This window comes from Marmota flaviventris, chromosome 3 (assembly GCF_047511675.1).
Source record: "Marmota flaviventris isolate mMarFla1 chromosome 3, mMarFla1.hap1, whole genome shotgun sequence".
Classification (NCBI taxonomy): Eukaryota; Metazoa; Chordata; class Mammalia; order Rodentia; family Sciuridae; genus Marmota; species Marmota flaviventris.
The window spans coordinates 34,339,339-34,358,683 of record NC_092500.1 but is presented as its reverse complement, the minus strand read 5'-3'; the positions used below and the strand labels follow the sequence as shown (position 1 = coordinate 34,358,683).

The window sequence follows — 19,345 nt, the reverse complement described above, 5'->3', positions numbered from 1 at the left end:
TCTGTAACTTGGCTATTGTGAATTGCGGTTGTAGTATACTGAATTTGTTTCTTTGGGATAAATATAGAGGAGTAGTATAGCTGAGTCATATAATGGTTTCATTCCTAGTTGTTTGAGGAACCTCCATATTGATTTGCTTCATGATTGTACTATTTAAAAATCTCAACTTCAGTGTTCTCCCTGGTGTCTGCATTCTCTTCAGCACTTTTTTTTCTTTAATTTTTATTGTTGGTTGTTCAAAACATTACATAGTTCTTGACAAATCATATTTCACACTTTGATTCAAGTGGGTTATGAACTCCCATTTTTACCCCGTATACAGATTGCAGCATCACATCGGTTACACATCCACTGTTTTACATATTGCTATACTAGTGTCTGTTGTATTCTGCTGCCTTTCCTATCCCCCCTCCCCTCCCCTCCAATCTTCTCTCTCTACCCCCTCTACTGTAATTCATTTCTCCCCCTTGTTTTTTTTTCCCCTTTCCCCTCACTTCCTCTTGTATGTAATTTTGTATAACCATGAGGGTCTCCTTCCATTTCCATGCAATTTCCCTTCTCTCTCCCTTTCCCTCCCACCTCTCATCCCTGTTTAATGTTAATCTTCTTCTCATGCTCTTCCTCCCAACTCTGTTCTTAGTTACTCTCCTTATATCAAAGAAAACATTTGGCATTTGTTTTTTAGGGATTGGCTAGCTTCACTTAGCATAATCTGTTCTAATGCCATCCATTTCCCTGCAAATTCTATGATTTTGTCATTTTTTAATGCAGAGTAATACTCCATTGTGTATAACTGCCACATTTTTTTTTTATCCATTCGTCTATTGAAGGGCATCTAGGTTGGTTCCAGCACTTTTATTATTTGTATTCTTGATGAATGCAGTTCTAACTCAAGTGAAATGAAATCTCAGTGTAATTTTGATTTGCATTTTCCTGATTGGTAAAGATGTTGAACATTTTTAATTTATTTTTTGGCCATTTGTATTTCTTTTAAGAAGTGCTTTTTTCAGTTCATTTGATCATTTATTGGCTGCATTATTTTTATGTTAAGATTTTTGAGTTTTTTTATATATTCTGGGTATTAATCCTCTGTCAGAAAATAGCTAACAAAGACTTTTTCCAATTTTGTAAGCTCTATCCTCATGATTTTGTTTACTTTGTTATGTAAAATTCAGTGTATTAAATAGATTAATATGTATTATGTATTAATTAGATGAATATGTGTTAATTATTATTATTTCTATGTATTAGTTCTGCCTATCCATGAACATGGCAGGTCTTTCTGTCTTCTAGAGCTTTTTTTTCTCAGTGTCACTGAATTTTACATAGCAAAGTAATTTGATTTTTAATTTGATGTAATCCTGTTTGTTAATTCTTCTATTATTACCTGAGATGCAGAAGTCCTTTGAGGAAGTTGTTGCCTATACCTGTATGTTGGAGTGTGGTCCCTAGGTTTCCTTGCAGCAGTTGCAAAATTGTAATTTGTAGGTCTTGGATCCACTTAGAATTGTTTTTTGTGTGGGGTGGAGGATATGAATCTAGTTTCATTCTTCTACACATGGATATACACTTTCCCCAGCACAATTTCTTAAAAAGACTACCTTTTCTTCAACATGTTTTTGGCACCTTTGTCAAGGATCAGGTGACTTTGTGTGGGTTTGTCTCTGTTGTCTTCTATTCTACTCCTTTGGTTCATGTGTCTGTATTTGGTGTTGTTTTTATGTTGCTAACATACTGCTTTTATCATATTACAGCTAGCTCTGTAGTATAACTTGAAATCAGGTATTGTGATACCTCCAGCTTTGCTCTTTTTGCTCAGAATTGCTTTAGATGTTCTAGGTCTTCTGTTCTTCCATATAAATTTTAGGAGTAGTTTTTCCTAGTTCTGTGGAAAATGTCATTGGTATATTGCTAGGGATTGAACTGAATCTATAGATCACTTTTGGTCTTATTACCATTTAATTTAATATTAACTCTGCCTATCCGTGAATATGGCAGGTCTTTTGGTCTTCTAGTGTTTTTTTTTTTTTTTCCTCAGTGTTGCATAATTTTCACTGAAGAGGTGTTTCACCTACTTGGTTAGATTTATTTCTAGGTATTTTTTGAGGCTCTTTTGAATGTAGATGTTTTCCTGATTTCTTTTCAGTGGATTCATTATTGGTGTATAAAAAAGCTAGTGATTTTGTATATTGTTTTTGTATCCTGCTACTCTTCCTAATTTATCAGCTCTACCAGTCTTGTGGTGTTTTTCGGATCTTCTTTATATAGGATCATATTACCTGCAAACAGTGTTTTTTTGACATCTTCCTTTTCTGATTATATCTATTTTATTTCCTTCTCTTCCCTAATTTCTTTAGCTAAAATTTAAAAGACCGAATTGAATAACAATGGTATAAGTGGACATCCTTGTCTTGTTCCTTACTTTAGAAGAAATGCTTTGTTTTTCCGCATTCAGTATGATGTTGACTTTAGGTTTGTCATATATAGCCTTGATGATAGTGAGGTAAATTATTTCTTTCTGATTTCTTCAGTGTTGTTAACATGAATCAGGGTACTGAATTTTGTTGAAAGTTTTTCTGTGTCTATTGAGATGATCATATGATTTTTTTCCTTTGGTTCTAATTTTGTGGTGAATTATTAATTATTGATTTGTATTATTAAACACGAAATGCATCCTTGTAATAAAACCAACCGGATCATTATGTAAAATCTTCTTAATGTGTTGTTGAATACAATTCATTAATATTTCATCAAGGATTTTTGCACCTATGCTCATCAGGGATATTGGTTTATAGTTTTCTTTCTTTGATATGTCCTTATCTGGTTTAGGTATGAGTGTGATACTGGCTTCATAGAATGAACTTGGAAGTGTCCCTCAGTTTCTGTGCAAAAATTTGAGGAGCATTGGCATTAATTTGGTAGGGTCTGGTAGAATTCAGCTGAGAATTCATCTGGTCCTGGGCTTTCCTTTGCTGGGAGCCTTTCATAGTTACTTCAATATTATTGGTTTTTATTCATCTGATTTCTATGTCCTCTTTTCTTCCTGAAATAATTAGAAAGATCTTAAGTAAACAACCTAAGGATGCATCTCAATGTTTAAGAACAAATCAATTTGGAAGCCAGTAGAAGGAAAGAAATAATAGATGACTGCTGGAATGAATGAGGTAGAGAATAAAATCAATACAAAGATCAGTGTGCCAAGAGGTGGTTCTTTGAAAAGATAGACAAGATTGATAAACCCTTAGCCAAACTAATCAACCTAAAGAAAGAGAAGACCTAAAAATAATGAAATTAGACATAAAAAAGTAGTAGTCAGTAATGACCCTCTGGATTTCTAGTATCATTACAGACATTACTGAAATTCAGAAGATCATTGGGACTATTTTGAAAACATATATTGCAACAAATAGGAAAATATACACAAAATGGACAAATTTCTAGACACATATAAACTCTATAATTTATGAACTTTTACAGTTAATGCCATGAATTAGGTTCATATCAGTCTCCCTCGTCCCACTTCACATAGAATACTGAAGCATAGAAAGTTTTTAAAAATTGCCTAAAATTTCTCTGCTAATAAGTGGTATCATCAGGATTTTAAAAATCAGCAGTCTATCCCTACTTCCTAATATTTATTTGCCTCATTCTTATGCCACTCCAATTAAGTATATAGGTAATAATACACTTTTTTTGTCATTTATGTACTATAGTAAAGCTTTCTTGCTGAACAAATGCAATGATTTGGGGGTCTATTCATGAATAAAGTTGCTAACAAACAAATTTACTAAGCACTGGAATACAACAGCACTGGAATTTTGCTGGGGATGCAGCCATAAGCAAATAACTGACCTGACTTTTACTAAGTATGTATCCCAGTGATAGATGTGTGCGTGTGTGTGTGTGTGTGTGTGTGTGTGTGTGTGTGTGTAATTGAGTGAATTGTTATATTTATTCTGTTGACTGAGTAACAATGAAAATATTTATGATGTTAATATACAAGTGCAAATAATTGTGTCTTTTCATTCTTGACGCTTCTGTCTCTGCTACTTTAGGAAAACTTTAATCTGGAAAAAATTTTAATTTCAGCAACTGGTTTATAAATTTCAGATAATATATTCCTAGAAAATATCTATATTAATAGGTAGGGATACTAAAATGTTTTTGTTACTTTACTTCCCAGATAATATTGCTTTCTGGAAAAGTGAACTATTATTTTATAAACATGAAAGATATTGAAATAATTCAACATTTTCAAGTAAGCCTGATTTCTCTGTCATGGCATATTAGGGGAAATGTGCCAAGCTTAATTTTTGCTCCTGCTTTTTGTTTTGTTTTGTTTTTTTTGTATCATTGAGGGAAAAAAAAAACAAATACAGCAAAATCAAAACTCTATATTTTGCTTGTAGAAATGTTTTTCACTATTATGTATTTAGTGAATTTGGGTGAGTCCACTAGATGGTGCTACCTTACTTTTTGGAATAAACATGATGCCTGGTGTAAAACTAAAAGAATTTTACAGCTCTGCCAGTTCTTTCATTTACAGATGAAAAAGCCAACCCACATAGTTCTCATCTAACTTAAGACAGAGTTGTGGCTAGAATCCAGTTTTCCTGATTTCTGTTTCATGTCTATTTTCATGCAACACATAATCCTGAAACACTTTTGAACTGAAATTAAAACTCTTAATGCAACTCAGCTAATTTTTGCACTTGGATGAAGAAGTTTCAGACATAACAATTAGTGAGCAGCTAAAGGAGGTGGACCTCTACCAAACATTTATTTAGTGAAAACCTCCAACCTGTTTCAACATCTTTAGTTTTGCTGTTCCTTACTGAATTTTCTTCCCTGTGGCAGAAGGGCTTTATTAAATCATGACTTAATGCTTTGAGAATATTTCTTTGATATGGACATTTAAAACAAGTTACGCCAAATATTATTTTACCATGGATCCAGGCCCTTTGAGAAGTAAACATACTTGGCTTAAGTTTTATTCATGGGACCTAGGAAGCTTTAAAGGAACTTCCAAAAGTATTTATTTATGCAGTAAACTGAAGAATATTTAAGCAACCCATCATATTTATTGTTATATTTAACTCCTTTGAAAAAGTCATTTGAATATTTTTGTGGGTATTTTTTGTTTTGATTTAGATAGGGAAGTGGATGAAATATAAGTTATTTTGACTGAAAAAGAACCGTTTTCTTAGAGATGTTGAGGAATTAATGACAAGGCAAGCCTTGCTAAATAAGTCTGTTTTGCTTAGTTCTCATCCTTTATTTGGCAGCAAAGAATTTGTAGGGATAAAAGAGGAAGAAGGGTCTAAACTAACTTTAACTTCCTTCCTATCTAGTTCCCTGCTTTTGATCCAAATGTATTTACTGGATCCAATTAGTGTTTAATCCTAGCATAGGATTTTGATGCTTACTAATATCCTATTCCTCTCCAAAATATAGGGCATACGTCTGCTTTCTCTGAAGGCTTGTTTGGCCACCAGAGATTTTGCAGGTTTTGAATTCCTTGTTTAATTATGAATATTTTTTAGAGAACAATAATAGCTATTGTTTTTGGTACAGGTCACATTAAAGGGCTGTTGAGAAGGCTTTAAAAATCCTCTCAAAAACATGAAATGTCCCTCATGCTACAAATAAACAAAGGCCCAGAGAATCTTCTTGTCTACATTCACATAGCTGATTCTGGAATAGTCCTGTTTTATTGAAACCCAGAACTGAAGAAATTAGAGCTTTTTCATTTCTCCTTCTGTCCTGTTGCCTGTGATATACTGTGGTTCTGTTATTAGCATAATCATGGAGAAAAAGTTAAATGATTTTCATGCTGAGTGCCTATCAGTCTCTTAATTCCTGTGTCTGAAGTTTTTTGCTTCAAATATTTATGAGGCTTAACTATTTGGTGTATGCAAATTAATGTGTTCTGTGTTTCTGTAGAATTGACCGATTTTATCATTTTAATTGTCTCTTTTTATCTACAGTTAAGTTTTCTGCTTTAGTAAACCATGTCTGATATAACCAAACCAGCTTTCTTTCTTTTGAATTTCATTATACACTCTTAAAAATTATTGAGGAAGAATGGGGATGTGGCTGTATTGTCCCTGAGTTCAATCTCTGGTAACCCCTTCAAAAAAAAATTATTGAGGACTTCTCAAATAGTTTTTACTTACAGGGATTATGTGTATCCTTATTGACAGTATCAGAAAAAATACAAAAAAAAATAAGCTTTCATTTATTGATTTAGAACTTAAAGCCTTAGAATTTAAAAGTTTTATATATAAATTTTTACTAAACAAAATAATATAATGAGATGAGGGGCGTTGTCCACATATTTCTATGTAACATTAATATCAGACTTAACACAAGGCAATTGGATTCTCATGTTTTCCTCAGGATTCTTCAATTTGCTACATTTTTAGATTGCTATGGTCTCTGAAAACTTTGCTGTTCTCTCTTGAGCAAATGAGAGAGGAAAAGGCAAATAACACCTAAGGATTATTACTTTTAAAATAGTTTTGACCTTATGAAACCTTTGGGAGTACCTCTGGCGGTCTCTGGACCATACTTTGTGAATCACTGGTTTAGTGTTCACATGATATATCTTTTTTTTTCTCCTGAGAGTGCTCAATTTTCTTTCTTTTTAATTGACACATAGCATACATGTTAGTATGAAAATTTAGTCAGGTATATAATGTATAATGATCACTCAGCACATTTAGTATTTCCATCTCCTTAAATATTTGTCATTTCTTTGTATCCAGTGCCTTTAAACTGTTCTAATTCTTTGAAAAATAAAACTATTTTGTGCTATAGAACTCTACTATTTTTCCTTGTTTTTAGCTGTATTTTGGTACCTATTATTCAACCAGTCTCTATCTATTCCCACTTGCTTTCACCCCTCCAAATTTCTATTTGTTTTTATTTTTATGTGGTGCTGGGGATCAAACCCAGTGCCTCATATTTACTAGACAAGTGTTCTACCACTGAGCCACAACCCAGGCCCCCCACTATTCTCCTCTCCTCTTTTATGAAATTAACATTTTTTTAGCTTCTGCATATGAATAAGAATACATAGTATTTGTCCTGAGCCTGGCTTACATCACTTGATATACTAATGATTTCCAGTTCCATCCATTTTGCTGCAAATGATAGAGTATAATTGCTTTTTAATTACTGAATAATATTCCATTGTGTATATATGCACCACATTTCCTTTATCCATCTGTCAATGCATACCTTCTTTGATTTCGTATCTTGGCTAAGTGAATGGTGCTTCAGTAAACATGGAAGTCAGTTATTTCTGTGATATGTTGATTTCATTTCCTTTGACTATATACCTATAAGTGGAATAGTTGGATCATACAATAGTTCTATTTTCAGTTTTTTGAGGAATGTTTGTACTTTTCTCCATAGTGACTATACTAAAATTAGTACATTTTTGAAAATATATTGTTTCCAATAAGAGCATATGAGAGTTCTCTTTTTTCCACATCCTCACCAGTACTTGTTATTTTTTAATTTCTGATAATAGCCATTTTGACTAGGATGAGATGATGTCTTGTTTTGATTTACATTCTTGATAACTAGTGGCATTGAGCATTTTTTCATATATGTGTTAGCCATTTCTTTGTCTTCTCTTTGAGAAATACTTATTCAGATCACTCACCCTTTTATAATTGTTTCTATACTGGGAACTGAACATAGGGCTCATGCTTGTGAGGGAAGTGCTCTACCACTGAGCTACATCTGCAGCCCATTTGCCCATATTTTTAAAATTTTTTTATTCATATATGACAGCGGAATGCATTACAATTCTTATTACACATATAGAGCACAATTTTTCATATCTCTGGTTGTATACACAGTATAAGCATACCAACTTTTGTCTTCATACATGTACTTTGGATAATAATGATAATCACATTCCACCATCATTAATAATCCCATGCCCCCTCCCCTCCCCTCCAACCCCTCTGTCCTATTTAGAGTTTGTCTATTCCTCCCATGTTCCCGCTCCTTATCCCACTATGAATCAGCCTCCTTATATCAAAGAAAACATTTGGCATTTGGTTTTTTGGGACTAGCTAATTTCACTTAGCATTATGTTCTCTAACTCCATTCATTTACCTGCAAATACCATGATTTTATTCTCTTTTATTGCTGTATATGCTACTTTTTTTTTATCCATTCATCTATTGAAGGGCATCTAGTTTGGTTCCACAATTTAGCTATTGTGAATTGTGCTGCTGTAAACATTGATATGGCTGTGTCCCTGTAGTATGCTAATTTTAAGTCTTTGGGGTATAGACGGAGGAGAGGGATAGCTGGGTCAAATGGCGGTTCCATTCCCAATTTTCCAAGAAATCTCCATACTGCTTTCCATATTGGCTGCACCAATTTACACCCCACCAGCAGTATATGATTGTACCTTTTTCCCTACATCCTCACCAACACTTACTTTTGTTTGTCTTCATAATAGCTGTCATTCTGACTGGAGTGACATGAAATCTTAGAGTGGTTTTGATTTGCATTTCTGTAATTGCTAGTGATGATGAACATTTTTTCGTGTGTTTGTTGATTGATTGCACATCATCTTCTGAAAAGTGTCTCTTCAGATCCTTGGCCCATTTATTGATTGGGTTATTTGGTTTTTTTGGAGTTTAGCTTTTTGAGTTCTTTATATATCCTAGAGATTAGTGCTCTATCTGATGTGTGAGGGGTAAAGATTTGCTCCCAAGATGTAGGCTATCTATTCACCTCACAGATTGTTTCTTTTGCTGAGAAGAAACTTTTTAGTTTGAGTCTATCCCATTTATTGATTGTTGATTTTAAAATTTTGTTCCGCAAGTGTCTTATTAAAGAAGTTGGGGCCTAATCCCACATAATGGAGATTAGGGCCTCCTTTTTATTCTAGTAGACACAGGGTCTCTGGTTTTATTTCTAAGTCATTGATCCATTTTGAGTTGAGTTTTGTGCATGGTGAGATAGGGGTTTAATTTCATTTTGTTGCATATGGATTTCCAATTTTCCTAGCACCATTTGTTGAAGAGGCTATCTTTTCTCCAATGCATGTTCTTGGAACATTTGTCTAATATAAGATAATTCTAGTTTTGTGGGTTAGTCTCTGTGTTCTCTATTCTGTACCATTGGTCTACCAGCCTGTTTTGGTGCCAATACCATGCTGTTTTTGTTACTGTTGCTCTGTTGTATAGTTTGAGGTCTGGTATAACTCTTGAGACATGATTTGTATTCCCAGCCATTTTTGTTTATTTTTTGTATTTAACATGACTTAGTTTCTCCTCTGATTAGGGTTTCTTTTAGTGTAATCCCTCCCTCTGCTGATTTTCATTATTGTTTTTCATTTCTTATTGGAATATTTTGCTGAGGATATTCTGTAGTGCAGGCTTCCTAGTTGTAAATTCTTTTGTTTATCCTGGAAGGTTTTTATTTCATTATCAATTCTAAAGCTTAGTTTTGCTGGATATAAGATTCTTGGTTGGCATCCATTATTTTTTTTTCAGAGCTTGGTATATGTTGTTTCATGATCTCCTATCTTTGAGGGTCTGGGTTGAAAAATCTGCTGTGATATGAATTGGTCTACCTCTATATATCTGATTCCACTCTCTTGCAACTTTTAAGATTCTATCCTTATTCTGTATGCTAGGCATCTTCATCATAATGTACCTTGGTATAGATCTGTTGTAATTTTGTGCATTTGGTGTCCTGTAAGCCTCTTTTTTTTCCAATTCATTCTTCATGCTTGGGAAATTTTCTGATATTATCTCGTTGAAGAGATTGTGCATTCCTTTAGTTTGAAACTCTGTGCCTTCCTCTGTCCCAATGACTCTTAAATTTGTTCTTTTGATGCTGTCCCATAATTTTTGGATGTTCTGTTCATGGTTTCTAACTTTCTTCACTGTGTGATCAACTTTATTTTCCAGATTGTATACTTTGTCTTCATTATCTGACATTCTTTCTTCCAAGTGATCTAGTCTGTTGGTTATGCTTTCTATTGAGTTTTTTTTATTTGATTTATTGTATTCTTTGTTTCAAGGATTTCTGACTATTTTTTTCAGGGTCTCTCTCTCTCTATTGAAGTAATCTTTTGCTACCTGTATTTGCTCTCTTATCTCATTGTTGGAGTGATCAACTTTTGCCTGTATTTGCTCATATAGTTCATTTTTTAATTCACTGATCAACTCTTTCTCTAACATTTCATCAAGTTTGCTGTCCATGGGTTCTGTTATTATAGTGTCCTGGTTTGTTTGGGGCACTTTCTTCCCTTGTTTTTTTCTGTTGTCAATGTGCCTTCCTTTCTTGCAGTGTGAATCTGAAATATTAGTTTCTTCCTTATATTCTTGTAGTACCTGTGCAGATTGTCTTTACCTCACCTTGATGTTGGGCTTCCAGACCCTGATGGTGTCCCTCAATAAATGCTACTGCTTCCTGGGTCTGGGACCTGTGTAAGTTGGAGTAGGTGGATTTGGGCTGCTGGGCTTGACCTCCCCTGGTAGTCTGCTGGCTGCACCAGAGGGTAGGCTCTGATGGTATATGCCCCGAATGGGGAGGGGTGAACCTGGCCTACTGAGAGCCTGGATCCCATGTGGGCCTGTGTCAGTGGATATTGGCTGCTGGGCTTGACCTCCCTCGGTAGTCTGCTGGTCGGAAGGGGCGGTCCTGTGCCAAAGGCTAGCCTCTGGTGGTGTCTGCCCAGTGGGGAAAGTAGTGGACCAGGCCTGCTGTGCTCGAGCCGGTATGGGTGGATCTGGGCCACTGGGCTTGACCTCCCGTGGTAGTCTCCTGGTTGGAAGGGCCATTTGCCTATTTTTAATCAGATTATTTATTTTTCTGTCATTGAATTTTTCTAGTTACTTATATATCCATGATATTAATTGCTTGTCAGATGAATGGTTTGCAAATACTCTCTCCCTTTCTGTGGATGTCTGTTCACTATTTATTGTTTCCTGTGCTATGCAGAAGCTTCTTAGTTTGATATAAACTTGAATGTCTGCTTTTGCTTTTGTACTGTCCTTTTGAGATGTTACCCAATAAGTATTTTACAATACCAATATTTGGAAATATTTCTCCATTCTCTTCTAGTAATTTCATAGTTTCTTGTCTTCCATTTAGGTCTTTGATCTATTTTGAGTTGATTTTGTACATGGTTAAAGATAAACATACAGTTTCATTCTTCTGCATAAGTATATTTAGTTTTCCAAGCACCATTTATTAAAGAAGATTTTTTTCTCCAATATATGTCTGTGACTTTTTCAAGAATCAGTTAGCTATAAATATATGCACTTATTTCTGAATTCTCTATCTTGTCCTATTGGTCTCTGTGTTAGTTTTGTTACTACCATACTAACTTGGTTTCCCAGCCCTGTAGTAGGTCTTGAAATAAGATATTATGGTACCTCTCTAACTTTGGTCTTTTAACTCAAGACTGCTTAGGCTGGGGCTGGGTTTGTGGCTCAGTGGTAGAGTGCTCCCCTAGCATGGGTGAGGCCCTGGGTTCGATCCTCAGCACCACATAAAAATAAATAAATTAACTAAAGATTTAAAAAAAAGACTGCTTAGGCTGTTCATGATCTTTCATAGTTATGTATGAATTTTAGAATTATTTTTTCTAATTTCCTGTGAAAAATACCACTAGTACTTTTACAGTGATGGCATTGAATTTGTATATTGCTTTCGATATTATGACCATTTTAACAATTATTTTCAATACATGAATAAGTAAGGTATTTTCAAATTTTTAGTATTTTTTAATTTATTTCATGAATGTATTATAATTTTCATTATCGATATAATTCTCTTCTGTTGCTAAATTCATTTCTAATTTTGAAGCTATTGTTAATAGGATTGCCTTTTTAATTTCCTCAGCAATCTCATTTTCAGATGTAAAATTGTTACCAATTTTTATGTTAATTTTGTATACTTCAAAATTAGTGAATTCATGTATAGTTCCAACAGCCTTTGGTTGTCTTTAGGTTTTCCTATACATAAGATCATGTCATCTACAAATAGGGATAATTTGAATTCCCCACTTTCTTTTTGGATTACTTTATATAATATTTTTCTTAACTGCCACAAGATTTTCAGTACTAAGTTCAATAAGAATGACGAAAGTATACGTTTTTCTCTTATTCTAGATCTTAGAGGAAACACTTTCAGCTTTACCTCATTTATTACAATGTTGACCATTAGGTTTGTCATACATAGTTTCTATTATGCTGAAGTGTGGTTCTTTTATGTGTAATTTGTTGAGAATTTTTATTGTGAGGGTATGGTGGATATTATCAAATAGTTTTTCTGCATCTATGATAAGATTATATGCTTTTTGTCCTTCGTTCTATTGATATGATTTAGTATGTGAACTGATATGTGGACATCAAAACATCCTTTCATCCTTGGGATAAATCACACTTTTTATGGTGTATAATCATTTTAATGAGAAGTTAAATTCAATTTACAAGTGTTTTGTTAAGATCATTTGTATATATGTTCATTGAAGGAATTCTTCTGCAGTTTTCGGTTTTCTTTTCTTGTTGTTGTAGTTGTAGCCTTGTCTGATTTTTATATCAGGATAGTAATGGTTTTGTTGAGTGGGTTTGGAAGAGTTCTGTTCTGTCCTTTTCAGTTTTTTTTTTTTTTTTTTCTTTTTTGCAGTAGTTTCAGAAGAGTTGGTTGATGTTAGTTCTTTTTTTAAATGTTTGGTAGACTTGAACAGTGAAATCTTCTGGTCCTGGATTTTTCTGGTCCAGAGACTTTTTAATCCTGATTCAGTCTTGTTAACTGATAGTAGTCTGTTCACACTGTTCACACTTTCTTTGTCTTCATGGTTCAATTTTGGTAGGTTAAATATGCCCATGAATTTATCTAGTTCTAGGTTTATCAATTTGTTATCATGTAATTGTTCATAATAATCCTTTGTTTTTCCTTTGTTTTTCTGTAGCATCAGTTGTAATATCTTCTGTCCATCTGAAATGTTATTTATTTAGGACTTCTTTCTCCCCCACCCCCCCTTAATCTCGCTAAAAGTTTTTCAGGGGTGTGTGTGTGTGTGTATGTGTGTGTGTGTGTGTTGGTTTCAAAACCGAAACCAAACTCTGTTTCATTAATCTTTTGTATTTTTTTAGTCTCTATTTTGTCCTCTAGTTTTTGCTATATTTTTCATTCTACTGAATTTTGATTTGGTTTGTTCTTGATTTTCTTGATAAGGTTGTGTATTTCAATTTTTTCTACTTTTTTAAAACATAGGTTCTTATTGATACAATTTTTTCTTTTTTATTGTTTCTTTTGCTGTATTCCATAGGTTTTGGTCAGTTGTGTTTCCATTTTCATTTTTTCCAATAAAATTTTTAAATTTCTCAATTGATTTCTTTGGTATATTTATTCTAGAGGATTATGCATAGTTTTTGAGCATTTGTGCAGTTTCTAAAGTTCCTCTTGTTGTTGATTTCTAGCTTTATTTTATTGTGACCAGAATGCTAAAGGAAATAATTTCAGTTTTTAAAATTTGTTTAGTTTTTTTATGGCATAATATAAACTCTGTTTTGGAGAATGATCCTGTGCTAATGAGAAGGATATGCATTCCACAGCTATTGGATGAAATGTTCTGTAAATATTAGTTAAGTCCACTTGGTCTATAGTGTAGATTATGTTTATTTGTTGACTTCATGTGAATGATTTGTCCATTGTTGCAATGAGGTATTAAATTTTCCTACTATTATTGTAGTAGAGTCGATCATTCCCTTTAAATCTAATAATGTTTGCTTTATATAATAGGGTGCTCTGGTATTGGGTGTATATATATATTTATGACCTTATTAAATTGATCCTCAATCATTACATAGTGTCCTTTTTTTCTATTTTACATTTTAACTTAAAATCTGTTTTACCTTGTGGAAGTATAGCAATACCTTCTCACTCTTGGTTTCCACTTGCATGGAATATTTTTCGATTCATTCATTTTCAGTTATGTGAGTCTTTACAGGCATTCCAAGTTTCTCGTACATTATTCAGCATATTGTCTAATCTTATTTTTTACCTATTCAGCCAATATAAATCTTTTAATTGGGGGAATTTAATTTATTTATATTCATAGTTATTGCTGATATGTAAAGACTTAGTCTCATCAAAAAAATGTTTAGGTTCATTCGTGAATCCTTTCTTCCTTTTTTCTTCTATTACTGTTTTTCTTTGTGATCTGAAACTATTCTGTATTGATAGTTTTTTTTTTTCTTTTGTGTTTCTACTCAACTACTAGGTTTTATATCTTGGTTTATTTTTCATAATAGTTATCTTCCTTTTGCTTCTGAATATAGGATTCCCTTAAGTACTTTTTGTAAAGCAAACTGATGATGAATTCCCCAAGTTTTTACTTGTTTTGGAAGTATTTCATTTCTCCTTCATGTCTTAAGGACAGCTTTATTGTGCGAAATATTCTTGGTTGGCAGTTTTTCTTTATTTTCAGGATTTTGAAGATGGCATCTTTATTCACTCCTAACCTGTAAAGTATTCTTCTCAGAAATCTGTTGTTAGTCTAATGTGACTTGATGCTTTTCTCTTGCTGTTTAGAATTCTTTGTCATAGACTTTTAACAGTTTGTGCTTCAGATAAGACTTTTTTTTTGTCAAATCCATTTTGGGTCCCTTAGACCTTCTAGATCTGGATATTTATGCCTTTTCCAAGATTTGGAAAGATTTCTGTTATTATTTTGTTAAGTAGGCTTTTCTGTACATTTTCCTTTCTCTCCCTCTTTTTGAATACTCTTGATTTGAATATTTGTTCAGTTAATGATATCCCATGAGTCTCAGATGCTACCATCACCATCCACCTCCTCTTCTTCTCTTTCCCCTCTTCTTCCTCTTCCTTCTCTTTCACCACTCCTCCTCTTCCCTCTCTCTCTCCTGCAATTTTTATCTTCAAGTTTGAAAATTCTTTCTTGTACTTGATCTAGTCTGTTGAACTGTATTTTTTACTTGACTAACTTTTTCTTTAGCTTCAACATTTCCATTTTTATGATCTCTTTCTAGAACTTCATATTTATATTATGAATTGTCTTCCTAATTTTATTGAATTTTTATCTGTATTATATCTCATTGAGTTTTCCTAGAACCATCACTTTGAAGTCTTTGTCAAATATTTCATCAATTTCCTTTTCTCTAGGTTCTGTTGCTAGAAAGTTACTGTGTTCCTTGAGAGGAATCACATTACTATTTTTTAAATTATTTGTTTCTATGTTGATATTTACACTTCTGATGGATCTATTGTCCTTATGAATTTTTGAAATAAAAGATTTTCTTTTGAAGATGTGTCTTAGGGTATCAGTTTGGTAGGCCATGTTGACTTGTTCCACTTGAGCACAGTAATATAGTCTATAACTGATGGCTTTGTGCAGCTGGGGACACGGACATGCAGTTGGTGTCTGAGGGCCACATGCAGATGTCTGTGAGTGGATTCAGTCTCAAAATGGCACTGTGCAACAGCAACATTTTCTCCATCATGGGAAAACTTTTTCAGGTTCAAACAAGTCTGGATAGAGGCGAACAGGGTGGTCAATATAAGTCACTTCATTCTATTCTTTATAAGGCAATCCCGAATCTTCTTGTTCCATGCCTTATCTTTCATCTGCATTGCCTCTAGCATTACCCCCTAGCATTACCCCCACCCCCAAGTTTTCTTTTATATAGGTAGGAACACCAATGGGATGCAGTGTGAAGAACTTCCTGAGGAAGATAGGATGAAGATGGAAAAACAACTTTGTTGGGTCTTAGTGGATTATACCTACCTCATCTGCTTCCAGGTTGTAGTGTTTGAACCTAGGGCTATCTGAGCCAATGAGCAGAGTGTCAGAATAAACTGAGTGGTCTGGAATTTGTTGGATTTCACCAAGACTTCTCAGAAGAGCAACCCCTGCCCTGAGATCGCTCAAACAACCCATAATTTATTTATGGCTCCTGAAATCTCCCCTTTCATTAGTTTTTTAAATGCAAGTGGTGTACAAGTACTTGAAGTTCCTGGATCTTTTTTTCTGAGGGTCCAGCAACCCATTATTATGACACAAAAGAGAATTCGCAGCAAACATATCATCCCAAAAATATACCATGAAGAATATTTCAACATATTTCCAGTATTAAAACCCTTTAAGTCATGAAGTATTTGTTTTGCTAGAGATGCAGGATCCATGAAATCCATCCTGCTTTTCTGACTATCCTGTATGTGATAATGTAATTCTATAAGGTCCAAGCTGTTATGATTGCTATGCTAACCCATTAGATGATTTTTTAATCTTTTCCCAATCTCATTGGATAGCAGTATATTTGGCTACAGTAATGCAGACATACTTATAGCCGGCATGGAATCTAAGCCTTTGTTTAAATTTGAAAACAGAAAGTTTATTTCCAATATATATGATAGTAGCTTCCAAAGCATTTCCCTGACAGTACACAGTTTTAATTAGTAAAATTTTTATCTATATGATCACACTTCTCTCTCATTTGGCAAGGGTTACCATGGTTAACAATGAATTATGAAAGAATTCAGACTTTGTCTTATGTAATACAATTATAGATATATAGGTTTATATTCAAGTACATATATAGGTTTGCATTTATATAGGTTTACATGCAGGCATATATCATGGACATCCTTCCATATCAGTATTACTACACACTAAAGACATGCATATTTGTTTATGAGGTACTCCATAATGTATTTAACTATTCCCTATTGATGAACATTTAACTTCATGTCTTTTTTGTAAGTAATCTTTCAAGGAACATCTCTATGTACTAGTTTATATTTGTTTTTAACTGTATAATGCATTCATGGAAATAGTGATGCTAGGTCAAATGTTCCTTCTTGTTCTGAGGCTTGAAATTATATTTATTCCCCCCACAGATAGTTAAATGGATTAATTGCTGCTTTTCTGTATGTTAATTGAAAATCAGGGTATCATCTAAAATTTGATTTTAGCTGATAAGATTAACATGCCACACACTAATCATATGTGAAAATGTGCTTCATAGTTGATGTACAGCAAGGAAGCCAGCATTTCAAAAAGGATTGAGAAAAAGGGAACCATAGTAAAGTAGAACACACATCACATACAATTTTATAGGCCATTTTAAGGACTTTGAAAAAATCCTTAACAAGTCTAAAGAGTAGTCGAAACACATTTTCTCCACTTCAGTGCAATGTGTCTTTCATCTTGATTTTCCTATCAATGGTTGTAGCAGAAAAAGATTTCACCTGCTTTAATGCCAAATCAGTGACTTCTTATTCCATTCTCAATTGTGCCTGACACTCTTGACTATTTATAATTTGATATAAATAGAAATACGTCTCATAAATTAAATGTGTGTATTATTTTGTTTTTATTCTTACTGACCCCCTCCATTCATCACAGAATTCTGTTTGCCTCTTTTTTTCTATTTCTGCCTCAATTATTTTTCTCCTTGGTCTGCTATTTCCCTTCAGTTTCCTTTGCCAAAATCTTTATTTTTTCTCATGCTTTTGTTCTTTTGTTAGGTGACTTGAAAAGCTTCACAAATTAATTCCCTCTCTCTAAGTGAGTTAATAGACAATTCTATTTCAGATTAGCTTTCTTAATGGTTCCATTGTTATTTGAAAATAAACATTCAGTGCCTCATATATGCTTTTAATTATTTTGTTCAGTTTTCAATTGATATATAACTATGTCATTCAAAAACATATTCCCCAGATGGCCGTTTAAATAATAACCCTTAGGAAGAAGGTATGATACAAGTGATTTTAGAAGAATTTTCTTCCAGGTGGTTTAGAATCTTTGAAAAATCTTCAACAACTAATTGTGGACCACAACCAGTTGATTAGCACAAAAGGTCTGTGTGAAACCCCTACCATTATATACCTGGATTGCTCCTATAATCATCTTACTGATGTTGAAGGCCTTGAAAATTGTGGATTGCTCCAAATATTGAAGTTACAGGGCAATAATCTAACTGAGGTAATTGCTTTAAATTAATTTGTTTCTGTCATTAATGCAACACTTTTTAAATAGAAATATCAACCACATATTTTAAAAGAAATTTTGAATAAGTTTTTTTTCATGCTCATCAGCTGCATTTGATTTCTAATTTACTTTGAACTCTTTCATCATACTTTCACTAAGAAATGCTCAACATAGTTTTAATCTTATAGTATAATTTAATGTTAAGTTATCATAATGCTAAAATGTAATGAATCATAACTATTTAGGCTTATAATTAGGGCTAAATTTATATATTATGAAATATACATATATGTTGTCATGAAATACCTTTAAAATGAATATCAAAATTAAACAGTTAATTAATAGAAATTTTATTTATACTAGAAGCCTCATAATTTCTTTTATGATTTAATTTATGAATATATTGTAAGTTTTTATATGTTTTACTTTTTAAATCTTGTTAACTGACAAGTCAGTATCTTACTTGATATAAACTAATGAGCTTTATTTAAATATAGCTTCCATCTTTGGAGAATCATGTTCTGCTAAGAGAATTACACTTGGATGATAATAGCATTTCAACTGTTGAAGGGTTTTCTTCATATTGGCTGCCTTTACTACAAAATCTTACTATCTCCCAAAACAGGTAAACACATACTTTACTAAAGCAATAAATTCAGTCAATGCTTGGTTAAGATAATTGTGTGCTGTTCATAAATAACTTAGAAAGTTGGGTGTCTCCAGCAATTCAATGTGAGTGTATCTTAATAAATGAGTACATAAAGATCATTTTCTAGAAATGTAAAAAGTGATAGATTGCCATAACCTAGAATGTTAGTAGAATTTTGTCATTTTAGTTTCTTCAATTTTTTTTTTTCTTCTCAGACACACTTGTAGAAATCTCAGCTCAGGTTTGTTTGTATATGTAAAGAATATAGTCATTGGAAAATACAGGAGGTAGTTAATTTAATTCAGAAGGATGTCTCATTCTCTCAAATGGTACTTATTAAGTCCTGGAAGAATGATTTTTTAATCTGCTCTCTACTTGGATGTCTTTTTGTAACTGTTAAGATAGATTTAAATTTGATATCCCTAGGGATATAAAATAACACTTAAAGAAATACCTTAATGTTAAATTGAAAAGGGGATTTGCCTCAGAAAATTCATTTGAGACCCCCAAACATCTGGAACTTTGCAGAGAATAACTGTCTAAAACCAAAGCAGGAGCACAATATGTGTACTTCTCCCTTAATATTTCATTGAGGCTTATACACTCTAACATGATTAATTTGTTCATCAAAGGCACATGGAGTGGAGTAAAGGAACCACCTTTAACAGAAAATATCTCTTTGGGTTATACAG

At 33.1% G+C, this 19,345-nt stretch overlaps 1 protein-coding gene across 1 annotated transcript in view; it reads left to right on the top strand.

Annotated features, from left to right (window-relative positions):
• Window positions 1-19,345, top strand: part of Lrriq1 (leucine rich repeats and IQ motif containing 1) — a 170,400-nt gene that overhangs the window by 37,561 nt on the left and 113,494 nt on the right. Inside the window, exons 11-12 of the mRNA XM_071609153.1 lie at window positions 17,805-17,998; window positions 18,502-18,629. Of these exons, the coding sequence (XP_071465254.1) occupies window positions 17,805-17,998; window positions 18,502-18,629 (322 nt within the window). The remainder of the gene's footprint in view (window positions 1-17,804; window positions 17,999-18,501; window positions 18,630-19,345) is intronic.